The sequence below is a fragment of the Mobula birostris genome, chromosome 6 (genome assembly GCF_030028105.1).
Source record: "Mobula birostris isolate sMobBir1 chromosome 6, sMobBir1.hap1, whole genome shotgun sequence".
Classification (NCBI taxonomy): Eukaryota; Metazoa; Chordata; class Chondrichthyes; order Myliobatiformes; family Myliobatidae; genus Mobula; species Mobula birostris.
This window is the reverse complement of record NC_092375.1, coordinates 68,541,318-68,556,690: the sequence shown is the minus strand read 5'-3', so window position 1 is coordinate 68,556,690 and position 15,373 is coordinate 68,541,318. Positions and strand designations below refer to the sequence as shown.

At 40.4% G+C, this 15,373-nt stretch overlaps 1 protein-coding gene across 1 annotated transcript in view; it reads left to right on the top strand.

The window, feature by feature from the left end:
* LOC140199811 (superoxide dismutase [Cu-Zn]-like) overlaps window positions 1–3,052 on the top strand; it is a 42,165-nt gene extending 39,113 nt beyond the window's left edge. Inside the window, exon 5 of the mRNA XM_072262309.1 lies at window positions 2,936–3,052. Within this exon, the coding sequence (XP_072118410.1) occupies window positions 2,936–3,052 (117 nt within the window). The remainder of the gene's footprint in view (window positions 1–2,935) is intronic.
* The last annotated feature ends 12,321 nt before the right edge of the window (window positions 3,053–15,373 follow it).

Genomic DNA, 15,373 nt, shown 5'->3' with positions numbered 1-15,373 from the left:
TTAAAGACAGGAAACACTGAAGAGTGAATTGTAAAGATAGATCTCAAAACATTTTAAAGTTAACAAATTGTGATTTATTATTTATTGATTTCTTTTTAGATGTAGCACAGGGATATCTTAAAAGTTGTTAATTAAAATTGCAGTACAAGAGCAGTTTTTGAATTTTGAGTTTTATAGAACATAGAATAGTACAGCACAGTACAGGCCCTTCGGCCCACAATGTTGTGCTGACCCTTAAACCCTGCCTCCCATATAAGCCCCCACCTTAAATTCCTCCATATAGTAGTCTCTTAAACTTCACTAGTGTATCTGCCTCCACCACTGACTCAGGCAGTGCATTCCACGCACCAACCACTCTCTGAGTAAAAAACCTTCCTCTAATATCTGCCTTGAACTTCCCACCCCTTACCTTAAAGCCATGTCCTCTTGTATTGAGCAGCGGTGCCCTGGGGAAGAGGCGCTGGCTATCCACTCTATCTATTCCTCTTATTATCTTGTACACTTCTATCATGTCTCCTCTCATCCTCCTTCTCTCCAAAGAGTAAAGCCCTAGCTCCCTTAATCTCTGATCATAATCCATACTCTCTAAACCAGGCAGCATCCTGGTAAATCTCCTCTGTACCCTTTCCAATGCTTCCACGTCCTTCCTATAGAGAGGTGGCCAGAACTGGACACAGTACACCAAGTGTGGCCTAACCAGAGTTTTATAGAGCTGCATCATTACATCGTGACTCTTAAACTCTATCCCTCGACTTATGAAAGCTAACACCCCATGAGCTTTCTTAACTACCCTATCCACCTGTGAGGCAACTTTCCTCCCCACTACCAAGTATCCTGCCATTTACTTTGTACTCTGCCTTGGAGTTTGTCCTTCCAAAGTGTACCACCTCACACTTCTCTGGGTTGAACTCCATCTGCCATTTCTCAACCCACTTCTGCATCCTGTCAATGTCTCTCTGCAAGCTTTGACAATCCTCTACACTATCTACAACACCACCAACCTTTGTGTTGTCTGCAAACTTGCCAACCCACCCTTCTACCCCCACATCCAGGTTGTTAATAAAAATCACGAAAAGTAGAGATCCCAGAACAGATCCTTGTGGGACACCACTAATCACAATTCTCCAATCTGAATGTACTCCCTCCACCACGACCCTCTGCCTTCTGCAGGCAAGCCAATTCTGAATCCACCTGGCCAAACTTCCCTGGATCCCATGCCTTCTAACTTCCTGAATAAGCCTACCGTGTGGAACCTTGTCAAATGCCTTACTAAAATCCATGTAGATCACATCCACTGCCCTACCCTCATCTATATGCCTGGTCACCTCCTCAAAGAACTCCATTGGACTTGTTAGACACAAGCTGCCTTTCACAAAGCCATGCTGACTGTTCCTGATCAGACCATGATTCTCTAAATGCCCAGAGATCCTACCTCTAAGAATCTTTTCCAACAGCTTTCCCACCACAGACGTAAGGCTCACTGGTCTATAATTACCCAGATTATCCCTACTACCTTTTTTGAACAAGGGGACAACATTCGCCTCCCTCCAGTCCTCCGGTACCATTCCTGTGGACAACGAGGACATGAAGATCCTAGCCAAAGGCTCAGCAATCTGTTCCCTCACCTCGTGGAGCAGCCTGGGGAATATTCCGTCAGGCCCCGGGGACTTATCCGTCCAAATGTATTTTAACAACTCCAACACCTCCTCTCCCTTAATATCAATGTGCTCCAGAATATCAACCTCACTCATATTGTCCTCACCATCATCAAGTTCCCTCTCATTGGTGAACACTGAAGAGAAGTATTCATTGAGGACCTCGCTCACTTCCACAGCCTCCAGGCACATCTTCCCAGCTTTATCTCTAATCGGTCCTACCTTCACTCCTGTCATCCTTTTTTTCTTCACATAATTGAAGAATGCCTTGGGGTTTTCCTTTACCCTACTCGCCAAGGCCTTCTCATGCCCCCTTCTTGCTCTTCTCAGACCCTTCTTGAGCTCCTTTCTTGCTTCCCTATATTCCTCAATAGACCCATCTGATCCTTGCTTCCTAAACCACATGTATGCTGCCTCCTTCCACCTGACTAGATTCTCCACCTCACTTGTCACCCATGGTTCCTTCACCCTACCATTCTTTATCTTCCTCACCAGGACAAATTTATCCCTAACATCCTGCAAAGTTAACTTGAATGTGAACTATTTGAAGAGTTCTTTAACATCTTAAAAACAAAATGTAAGAAATTCAGTCTCATAGTGGTAATTTATAGCAGCATACTACTGAAGAATGATCGTTACCAGGATACTAGTGGAGTATGTGTGTGTCAAGTTGAGGTAACCCAAATAACATGGCTCCGTGTCCTTTAGCTGCTTAGATTAACGTTGTGGGTTGACAAGAACTCGCTTACTGAGGTGCCTCCCTCAATTTTCCTTGTGAAGGTGAAGTAGGATTATGTATTTATTAACATTGAGGTTATGATGGGGCAGTATATGACTCCATATTCAGTCTTCTGCTCATTTGGGTTACTATGGGAAAATTGTGCAAAATATGTCAGTATTTGGTACTTTACTGCTTGTGGATAAAGAACTTCAGAAAGTGCCATACTTACACAATCTAACAACAGCCAGTACAAATTACAGGAGAACTAACACACTGGAAGTTGATTTTTTAAAAAAAATAACACCGACTAAACACTGTCTGTTCTTTGAGTTAGTTTGTGGAAGGTTACCAAGAGCACTGAGCCGGTCTCTTTCAGCACTGAATCAATTCTATTTTCCTGATCAAATCACTCCTATTCTACTATCCCAGAAATGCATCTTAATTTATAATTTTTGTTGTAATCCTATATGCTGTATCTGTGCAAAGTCTTCCCTGAGTTGAATGAAGTCTTGACTATTTACTTATGAAATAAACTGATAAATCTTTTCCCTTGCTTAAGGTTCACGAGAATGAAGATGACCTGGGCAAAGGTGGTGATTCAGAGAGTCTTGAAACAGGAAACCAAGGAGCAGGTTTAGCTTGGGGTGTAATCGGAATAGATGAAGACCCCAAATAAATATGTAGCAGAAATTCTAATTTGAGACACTACGGCTGTTATCACTTTTCTTAAACTGCAGTCCTTATTACTGCACAGCATTTGATTCAAAATTATATACAGATGCTGTAAATACAGATTGTGTATAGTAACATTCATATAACTGTGCACTGCTGGAAACTTCATCCAGGCCTATTTTAAAGGCAGTGTTCTTCAAAGGAAAATTGAGATGCATTTTAGTTCTTTCCTTTAAGTATGAATATTGACATCAAATGAATTGTATGTTACTAAGCCCAGCAAACTGAATTCACATGACAATGCTAGACTAGGCTAACCTAGTTTAATAACAATTTTATAGGTAATTAATTTCTGTACAGCATCAGAATAACTGACCTTCAAGTCAGTAGCATTTGTTTCATTGCTTGTTCAAATTAATCAATTACTTCTAATTTTAAAAGGGGCAAATGTAGGGATACTCCATATTCTATTTAGGAAGATAAAAGAGTTTATTTTAATTTCTTAAACTAAAATATTTACCTAGCATTTAACAGTTTTTGAAATTGTCAAACTTTTTTATGCATCTGATTCTATTTGCAAGTCTGTCATTTCTCTAAAGTGGCCAAAATAAGGGTCTTCACTGCATTTACCTGTATGGTTGCAACTTTGTCCAGTAACATTCACCAAAAAAATTTGGGGCGAAGTCAGAAGAATAATTGACCCAGGTTTCAATGAGTTCCGGATCATCATACCAAGACTATGATAGAAGTACAGTTGAATTTTCTATGCTTTAGAAATGCTGCGGTTTTGTTTAGTTTTAAAACTTCAAGATGGCAAACTTCTGTCAGTAATGAAGGACTGGAGGAATAGTATCAGCTCCCAAAATCCATGCTGGTTTTTTAATTGGTTATTATTGCTGCTTGCTGGAGGTTTTAATTAGTAGTTGTGCAACAGAAATGCTGCTTATTATGCCATATCCCTCTGACATTTTCCCTTCTCTTGCACTTTAAATCAAAAGCCAGTTCATTACAAGACACAAATGTTATGTGATACATACTCAATGGTGTAGATTTGAATCCTGATGATCCCAATAGAAAATTGAGATGAATATTCACGGCTTAGATTTTGGAAACTCGTAATTTCAGAATAGAGGTCTACTGAGCAAATGGATTTCCAATTAAATAAATGTAAAATGATGTTTAGTTGGAAAAATACCACAATGTTTCAATATTATGAAGCATACAAGTTTTGGCAAGGAAATTAGATGTACTCAAGTCACTAACAGCAGCATAGGAAGAAGATTATGTAAAAAAAGCTAGCCAAGCTGTAAGTTCACGTTGAGTAATAGATACTTAAAGCAGAATGGTCACAATTTGAACTCTTTACACAGTTCTGGCTTACAGATTTCAAGAAAGCTTTTGGAAGTATTGAGAATTTTAATCTTAATACATGAAGTACCAAAGCTGATATCAGAAGATAGCATGTACTTTGTCAGTACTAACAGAGTAACCATATCAAGGTACTGCAAAAAAGCATGGTGTTGACAGGACTTGTGAGCAAATTTAAATCACCAGATCACACATGTGAAATAAGCACAAATGAGTCAACAGATTGCAGAATGTTAAAGTTTAAAGTGTGTGTGTGTGTGTGTGTGTATGTGTGTGAGTGTGAGAGAGAGAGAGAGACCATATACAACCCCGAGATGTTTTCTTGCATGCATACTCAATAAATCCAATAACTGTAATAGAATCAATGAAAGACCATACCCAACAGGGTGGTCAAACAGTGTGCAAAAAAACTGCAAATACAAAATATAAAAGAAGTAATAAATAGCAAAAGAGTTTTCGAAAGTGAGTCCATAGGTTGTGGAAATGGTTCATTGTTGGGTCAAGTTAAGTTATTGCCTCTGGTTCAAGAGCCTGATGGTTGAATGGTAAAATAACCATTCTTGAACCTGGTGGTGGTGAGTTCTGGTGCTCCTGTATCTTGCTCCTGATGGCAGCAGCGAGAAGAGAGCATGACCTTGGTGGTGGGGCCCCTAATGATGGATGCTGCCTTCCTGGGACGCTTTGTGTAGATGTGCTCAATAGTGGGAGGGTTTTGCCTATGATAGACTGGGCTGTATCCATTACCTTTTGTAGGGTTTTCTGTTCAAAGGCACTGTTGTTTCCATTCCAGGCTGTGATGCTGCTAATCAATATACTCTCCACGACACATCTATAGAATTTTGTCAGAGTTTCAGATGATATGCTGAATCTTCGCAAACTCCTCAGGAAGTAGAGACGCTGCTATGCTTTCTTCATAATTGCACTTACATGCCAGGCCCAGGACAGATCCTCTGAAAAGATAACACTGAGGAATTTAAAGTTGCTGACCCTCAAGTCAATCAGCTCCTTGGTTTTGCTGACATTGAGTAAGAGTTGTTGTTGGATTTACTCAGCCAGATTTTTGATCTCCTTCCTTTATGCTGATTCGTCAAATTTGATTTAGCCAATAACAGTGGTGTCATCAGCAAACTTAAATCTGAGATTTGCTTAGCCACAGTCATAAGTGTAGAGCAAGTAGATGGGCGGGGGGGGGGGGCCTAAGTACGCAGCCTTGTGGTGTACCTGTGCTGCTGGAGATTGTGGAGATGTTGCCAATCCAAACTGACTGGGGTCTGCAAGTTAGGAAATTGAGGATCCAATTGCACATGGAGGTATTGAGCCAAGGTCTTGAAGCTTATTGATTAGTTTTGAGAGTGTGATAATATTGAATGCCAAGCTATAGGTGATAAGGAGCATCCTGATGTATTCATCTTTGCTGTCCAGATGTCCTAGGGTTGAGTGAAGAGGCAATGAAATGGCACCTGTTGTGGACCTGTTGTGCCAGTAGGCAAATTGGAGCGGACCCAAGACGATTCTCAGGCAGGAATTGATATGTTTCATCACCTCCGCTCAAAACACTTCAAACACTTCACCACCGTGGATGTAAGTGCTACTGAAAAATAGTCATTGAGACAGGTTACCACGTTCTTCTTAGGCACTGGAATAATTGAAGCAGCTGGGTACCTCGGACTGTTGAAGCAAGAGGTTAAAGACCTCAGTGAACATTCCAGCTAGTTCTTTAGTACTTGACCAGATACACCATCTGGGCCGGAAGTTTTCCTTCCGAAGAATGCTCTCAAGTCAGCCTTCAGCTGAAACTGATAGGAAGGTGAAAGGGGTGGGGGAAGATAGAGCAGAAAAAGCAGTGTGGAATAATTTATCTGAAAGCTATGTGAGCAGTGTATAGTCCACCTACCACCTTACACAAGACAACCAATAAAGCTATTCAGTCACTTCCAATGTAGCAAAGGCCACTCACGTAGAACAGTACATGCCCCAAGATGTGCAGACCTTTTAACCTATTCCAAGATCAATCTAACTCTTCCCTCTCACATAGACCTCCATTTTGCTTTCATACATGTGCCTATGTAAGAGACTCTTAACCATCCCTCATGTAGCTGCCTCTACCATCATCCTTGACAATGTTCCATGCATTTAACACTGTAAAAACCCTCTCTGACACCCCCCCCTGCATTTTCCTCCCTTCACCTTTAAAGTATATACAGTTGTAACAGAGCTTGTCTCCTCTCATCCTCCTTTGCTCCAAAGAGAAAAGCCCTAGCTCACTCAAGCTTTCCTCATAATACATGCTCTCCAATCAAGGATTCCTAGTAAATCTCTGCTGCACCTTCTCTAAAGTTTCCACATACCTCCTGTAATGAGGTGATCAGAACTGAATACTATTCTAAGTGTGGTCAAACCAGAGTTTAATAAAGCTGCAAAGTTTCCTTGTGGGTCTTGAACTCAACCTCCCCAACTACTGAAGGTCAACACGTTGCCAAAACACCCAATAAAAGGTACCGTGGTGGGACAGCACTACTACAGCTTGGAGTGTTACAAAATTCAGAGTTCAATTCCAGTGCCGTTCTGTAAGGTGTCCCTGCATATCCTACCTGTGGAATGCATGGGTTTTCTCTGGGTCCTCCTGTTTACTTCCACAGACCAAAGATGTATCGCGTTGGTTAACTTGTCATTGTAAATTGTCCCATGATTAGGTTAGGGTTGCTAGGGCAACATGGCTCGAACAGCCTACTCCGCGCTATATCTTTATGTAAAAACTATACGCCTTCTTAATCTCCCTATTAGATGTGCAGAAACTGACGGATTTATGGATGTGGACCCCAAGATCTCTCTGTTCCTCTACCCTAACAATCCTATACTCTGCCTTCAAATTTGTCCTTCCAAAGTGTATTACTTTAAACTTCTCTGCAGTGAACTCCATCTGCTACTTCTCAGCCCAGCTCTACACAATTCGTTTTCTTGTAACGTACATCTTTCTACGCTATCCGGAACACCATCAACCTTAGAGTCACCTGCAAACTTACCAACCCACCCTTCCACTTCTCATCCAAGTCAATTATAAAAATCTCAGTAGATGTCAAAGAACAGATCCTGCAGAAACACCACACTCACCAACCTCCAGACAGAATATACACCATAAACTATCACCTTCTGCCTTCAGACACACACCTCCATCTATTTGTTTTGTCACTTCTTCAAAGAATTCAATCAGGCCGGTGAGCCACAACCTGCCCCTTGAAAAGCTATGCTGACTGTCCCTAACTCAGACTCAGCTCCTTCAAATGCTTTTAAGTACCATCTCCAATAGTTTGCTCAGTATTAATGCAAGACTCACTGGTCTATCATTCCCAGATTTACTTCTATTAACCTTTCTCGAACAAAGGAATAGCATTTGCCACTCTTCAATCTTCAGTTGCTACTCCTGTGGCCATTAAGGATGGAAGGACCAACAGATGTGGCAACTTCTGCCTATCCTAATTAGGATTTCTATCCTAATTTCAGCAGGTACTCTTTGACATAATGGTAGCTTAATAATTGGGGCAATGCTATTACAGCTTGGAGTGTCAGAGTTCAGAGTTCAATCTGGACATTCTTTGTAAGGAGTCTCTGTATGTCATCTCTACAGATAGGTTTTCTGCAGGTCCTATGGTTTCCTCCTATAGTCCAAAGACATATCTGACAGGTTAACAAGTCATTGTAATATGTCCTGTGATTAGGTTAGGGTTAAATCAGGGTTGTCAGGAGTTGCTCTGTGGTGTGGCTCCCAGGACTGGAAGGGCCTATTCCATGCTGTATAAAAATAAAATTAGTATTGACATTTTCCAGCATATTCACCTGTTTTACAGTGACCTCACATTTGTCAAGGTGCCTCTTACTGATAAATACTGAAACAAACGATTCATTAAGGACCTCCCTTATCTTTCAACTCAAGGTACATTTCTCTTGTCAGCTATGGTTCCCTCACTCTACCCGAATGGGACAAACTTATCCAGAACCCCTGGCAAGTGCTTCCTAAACAATCTCCACATTTCCTTGGTACATTTCTCTGAGAACATCTGCACCCAATTTATGCCCCAAGTTCCTGCGTTATAAATCAGCTTCCCCTGTTATACTTTACCATACCATCTGCTGCTTTTCCTGTCCAAGGCTATGGTAAAGGTCGGTTGTGGTCACTGCCTCTAAAATGCTGTCTCTCCAAGAGATGTGTCACTTGACCAGGTTCATTGCCGAGTACTCAATCCAATATGGCATCTCTTCTAGTCTGCCTGTCTACATATTGTCAGGAATACTTCTTGGATACACCTAACAATTTCTGCCCTATCTAAACCGTTTGAAATAAGGGGGTGTCAATCACTATTACCCAAGTTAAAGCCAACTACTCATCCATGACAATCATTACTTTTGCACCTTTCCAAAATTATCTACCAGCCTTCTGCTTGGTGTCTCTGTTCCTATAGTGGGTAAGAGAACACTACAATCCCTACACGACATCCACCCCCTCTGCAGCTCTGACACTATCCCCGATTAGCAATGCTACCTCTTTTACCTCCATTTCTGTCTCTTTTGAAAGATGTGAGCCCTGGAATGCCATTCACACTCTTGTGACAGACGTCTCAGTAACAACTACACTGTAATTTGATGATTTAATCCATGCTCTGAACTCATCACCCTTGTTCATGATCCCTCTCGCATTAGACGTATTTCAACCCATCCTGTTGACTGCGTTCATGCCCTATCCACAGCGCATTTTTCCTTGCAGTCTCTGTAGGTTGCATCTACCTTTACACCAACTGCTCCGTCCTCTGACCGATCATTCTGAGGGTTTAAATTAAGTTGGTAGGGGGTGGGAATCAAAGTTCTAGCAACCCTGCCCATGATATTGCCCCTCACCCTCAAGTTCAGGTGTAACCAGACCCTTAAAAAAAATAGCTCATACCTTCCACATAAAAAAACCCTCCCTACACTAATTCTTCAACCACATCATCCTATTCTTAACCCTTACTCATGCATGGGACAGGCAGTAATCCAGATCTTGAGATCTTGCCTTTCAGCTCCCCATATTCTCACTTCAGGACCTCATGCCTTTCCCTACCCATGTCATTGGTACCAATATGTACAAGGACTTTTCGCCACCCCTCTTAAGAATGATTTCGACCCAATCTGAGACATCCCTGATCTTCCCACGAGGAGCGCAATATACTATCCGGGAGTCTCATTCACATCCACAGAATCTCTTGTCTGTTGCCCTATTGAATCCCCTATCGTCACCACCACTCTCCTCTTCTCCCCCCTTCCCTTCTGAGTAGAGCCAGACTGTGTTGAAGTCACGTTCGCTGCAGATTTTCCCTCGTCGCCCCTCCCCCAAAGCAGTTTACTTGTTACTGGGGATAACAGCACTCTGAACTGTCTGCCTATTCTTTTTCCCTCTCCCGTGTCACCTGCCTCGTGTAACTTGTGCGTGACTGCTTCTCTGTAGCTCCTGTCAACTCATTCTCCCAAACGATCTGTAGGCTCCAGTTCCCTAACGCTGTCAGCAAGGACCCGCTGCCATATGTACTCGCAAATGTGGTCACCGGGGACACTAAAGGTCTCCCAGACTTTCCACATCGTGCAAGTGCACACCACTGCCTTGAGAACCATTTTCACTGCTCTACCGATACAGTAACATTCAGATTATTCCAAAATCCATTAAGCACAAGATGTTTTTGAAGCATTGAAAGTAATAAAGTTAACAGCAGTCAATGTGTTCATAACGAAAACTCCTATAACGCTAAGCAAATCAAATCACCTGCATTAAGTGATCGACAAAGAAATTGAGCACAATACTCCAGCTCAGGCTAAGTCAGGATTTTATACAGGTTCAGCATGATCCCCTGCTTTTATTTACGGTACCTCTAGAGTTAGCCTGAACTGAAGTATTGTGCCAAATTGTCCCTTTATAGCAAGGGTATGGGGGAGATATTTATGTCATTTGTTTATGGGATGAGATCCATAAAGATGGATTGAAAAAGCTGATATTTTTTCTTTACAAGAAAGGCTGAGGGGAAGATTTGATGTTGGTATCTAAAATGATCAAAGGTCTGGATGGACTGGATATAGTGGCAGGTTGTTTCCTGGATGGAAGGTTCAACGATTAGAGGTCAAGATAAAAAAAAGAATTAAAAGCAACACAAGGAAAATCCTGTTAAAAATGTAGCTGCAAAATCGGCAGATGTGGTGGAGGCCCTTGAAGAGGGAATTGGATAAATATGGCAAAGGAAAATATACAAGGTGATGAGAAAAGGCCAGGTTTGTGGAACCTGAATTTCAGCTGATATAGCAGGCAGATACAAGGGTCCAAATGGGTGACCATGTAATGACTCGCTAAAATGCTGACAGCTCCCATTCTCAGATAATTGGTAGAATCAAAGTAAGTATAAACTGTTAACTCAAACACGAGGAAATCTGCAGATGCTGGAATTTCAAGCAACACACATAAAAGTTGCTGGTGAACGCAGCAGGCCAGGCATCTCTAGGAAGAGGTACAGTCCACGTTTCGGGCCGAGACCCTTCGTCAGGACCGACTGAAAGAAGAGCTTTCAAGTAAAAGATGAACTGATTTCCAAAAGGCATAACGTTAAAGACACATTTCTTTAATATTTTAAGCAAGAAAATTTTTATTTCCATCTTTTACAGTTTCAAAATAACAAAAAAGGAAAAGGGCCCGAAGCAAAAGTTTGGGCACCCTGCATGGTCAGTACTTAGTAACACCCCCTTTGGCAAGTATCACAGCTTGTAAACGCTTTTTGTAGCCAGTTAAGTCTTTCAATTCTTATTTGGGGGATTTTCCCCCATTCTTTCTTGCAAAAGGCTTCTAGTTCTGTGAGATTCTTGGGCCGACTTACATGCACTGCTCTCTTGAGGTCTATCCACAGATTCTCAATGATGTTTATGTCAGGGGACTGTGAGGGCCATAGCAGAACCTTCAGCTTGCACCTCTTCAGGTAGTCCATTGTGAATTTTAAGGTGTGTTTAGGTTCATTATCCTGTTGTAGAAGCCATCCTCTTCATCTTCAGCTTTTTTTTTTACAGACGTGTGATGTTTGCTTCCAGAATTTGCTGGTATTTAATTGAATTCATTCTTCCCTCTACCAGTAAATGTTCCCTGTGCCACTGGCTGCAAACACAAGTCACTCCCGTGCTTAACAGTTGGAGAGGGATTCTTTTCATGAAATTCTGCACCCTTTTTTCTCCAAACATACATACCTTTGCTCATTGTGGCCAAAAAGTTCTGTTTTAACTTCAGCAGTCCACAGGACTTGTTTCCAAAATGCATCAGGCTTGTTTAGATGTTTCTTTGAACCTTCTGAATAGAAATTTCATGCAGGGTGCCCAAACTTTTGCTTCTGGCCCTTTTCCTTTTTTATTTTGAAACTGTGAAAGATGGAAATAAAAATAAGTTTTCTTGCTTAAAATATTAAATAAATGTGTCATCTTTAACTTTATGCCTCTTGGAAATCAGTTCATCTTTTACTCTCTTAGCTATTCACAGTAACAGAAATTTTGACTGGGGTGCCCAAACTTTTGCATGCCACTGTATACTCAGAGTCTGCTCTGCCATTTCATCACGGCTGATTTATAATCCCTTTCACTCCCATTATGCTGCTTTCTCCTCACAACCTTTGATGCCCTGACTAATCAGAAACCCATCAACTTCCGCTTTAAATATGCCCAATGACCTATAGCAATGAATTCCACACTTTCTAACCTCTGGCTAAAAAATGCCACCTAATCTCTGTTCTAAATGAACATCCCTCTATCCTGCATCTGTGCCTTTTGGTCCTAGACTCCCCCACTATAGGAAACATTCTCTCCATCTCCAATCTGTCGAGGTCTTTCAATATTCAATAGGTTTCAAATCATTTTTGTGAACCTCCAGTGGACCTTCTCCAGTACTGGTTCCAATTAAGAGCCATCAGGATCTTAAAAATTCTACTCCAAAATTCATATGCATTACCCAGGCCATAAATGACAATTACAAAGGTTGCCTTGCCAATTTCCAATTGCTTTCTTCTTATCTAGTCATCATCTTTTGGCAAACTCTTAAGTGTTTTAAGTTATCCTCATTTGCTGTGACCCATTCATTTTTTAATCACTTCCCAAGAAAAGTAAGTTGAGATTCAATAATGTTCAAGTCATCTGTTACTGCAACTGCAAGGATTTGCTGAAAATCAATCATATAGTGATAACAGGGCTTCATTTAAAGGCACGAGTGCATATAATTAAATTTGGTGCTGGGAGAGACAAACCTGAAAAATGCATTTATTTTATTTTCTAGTAAGGGATTTTCACATTAATTCCAAAGCAGGAATCAGAATTAAAGGGAAATTAGCAGCAAAATCTCTTAAAAGCTGATTCTCATTTACTTATTGTCTTTCTATATTCAGACACAAGGAGGCTGCCAGATCCTTATCCTCAGAGATTCAGGTATAGATATTAATATTTGGCCATTTCAACAAAGACCAAAAAGCATCCTTGAAGACATCTCTAGTTCCACTTCCCTCAACGTAACTAATAAAGATTTTCACTGCCTGACAGAACATGCAGTGATTCTTATACTTTGAATCTGTAAAAAATACATTGAGATGGCAAGAGAACAGTAAGAAATGAAGCCTGTATACCAAATCAAACATGATTTAGTAATGCAACACGCATGACATTTACCTTATTTCACAGAAGCTGAAGAAATTTAGCTTGTGACTGTAGCGAGGAGAATAGTATTATGCTTCCAATGATTTGTAAAACAATAATTTTTACTCTAACTGGATAGCAAACATAATTACCTTGTAAATGACTAGTTTGCGCTAACATTAGGGTGTTTAAAAAGCCATCAACCCCCATTCTTACCTGGAAAAAGGCAAACATTTGTGTATTGCCTATGAAAAAAGCCAGTAAATGTTAAAAAAAAATAAATCGCAACTTGTTTTGATGGTACATTTTCAGGACTTTGCCATCACTTGATTATTCTTGGAGCCTTTATAAACTGCAAAGACAAATTATTAGCATTTTCAAGCACCATATTATACTGGTGTATAATAGTTTAAAATGGATTCATAGGAACGCTGGATGGAAATCAGCAAAGATCCACAGCTTTTAAGATTAGGTCCACTTTAAAAGTACAGTATCAAGGCAAGTCCTTTTTAAACAGTGAATCAAGCTATTTATAGAAAAAAACACAAACTAAAGATGAAAATAGTATTGATCTTTCAAAGTTAAATTCAGAAATCACTTTTTCTACATTTTCAACAGTCATATACTTGCCCCATGCAGTATTATACAAATCATCATAATGTTCATGGAATTTAAAACAATAATTAACTTAGCAAATGGTCACACTAGAATTATTCAGACATTGGATTACAGGAACTGGTGTACTAAATCCTTTAAAACTAAGTTTGAGCTTTTAATTAAGATTACAATATTTCCTTGCACATCTTTCTCCAAAATACTAAATCATGTACTTAATGTGTCTCCGATGAATTCAAACATAATGCCTATAAAAGTTATGCATTACTGAAAAGTCCTTTTGACATGACTGTGAAACAAAGTCAAACAACACATTTCCTAGTTAAAAAAAACTACTGCCAAAAAGGCAGTGCTGTGGCCAATTAATGAATTCTTCCTGAAAATTTTCTTTAATAACCCCAAAAATCCAATTTAATGTGTAAGGAATGATGTCTAGACATGAAAACAGACCATGAAATAGAATCTCCTAAAGCCCACATTGCAAAATACAAACCCCATTTCCAGAAAAGTTGGGATATTTTCCAAAATGCAATAGAAACAAAAATCTGTGATGTTAATTCACGTGAACCTTTATTTAACTAACAAAAGTACGAAGACTTTCAATAGTTTTACTGACCAACTTAATTGTATTTTGTAAACACACACAAATTTAGAATTTGATGGCTGCAACACACTCAAAAGTTGAGACAGAGGCATGTTTACCATTGTGTTACATCACCTTTCCTTTTAATAACACTTTTTAATCGTTTTGGAACTGAGGATACTAATTGTAGTAGATTTGCAATTGGAAATTTTGTCCATTCTTGCTTGATATAAGACTTCAGCTGCTCAACAGTCCGTGGTCTCCGTTGTCTGATTTTTCTCTTCATGATGCACCATACATTTTCAATAGGAGATAGATCTGGACTGGCAGCAGGCCAGTCAAGCACACACACTGTGTGTCTACAAAGCCACGCTGTTGTAGCCCATGCAGAATGTGGTCTGGCATTGTCCTGCTGAAATAAGCATGGACATCCCGGGAAGAGATGTCATCTTGATGGCAACATATGTCTCTCTAAAATCCTAATATACGCCTCACAGTCAATCGTACCTTCACATACATGCAACTCACCCATGCTGTGGGCACTGATGCACCCCCATACCATCACAGATGCTGGCTTTTGTACCTTATGCTGTTAACAATCTGTATGGTCGTTTTCATCTTTGGCACGGAGAACTCGATGCCCGTTTTTTCCGAAAACTAGCTGAGATGTGGACTCATCTGACCACAGCACGGTCCCACAGTCTTTCGGTCCATCTGAAATGAGCTCGGGCCCAGAGAACTCGCCGGTGTTTCCGCATAGAGTTGATGTATGGCTTCCTCCTTGCGTAATACAGTTTTAAGTTGCATTTCTGGATGCAGCGACGGACTGTGTTGAGTGACAATGGTTTTCCGAAGTACTCCCGAGCCCAGGTGGCTATAATTGTCACAGTAGCATGACTTTTCTGTGCACTTTTCAATCTTATTTTAACTCTGTCCCAACTTTTGTTGAGTGTGTTGCAGCCATCAAATTATAAATTTGTGTATGTTTACAAAATACAATTAAGTTGGTCAGTAAAACTATTGAAAATCTTTTCTTTTTACTTTTGTCAGTTAAATAAAGGTTCACGTGAATTAACCAATCACAGATTC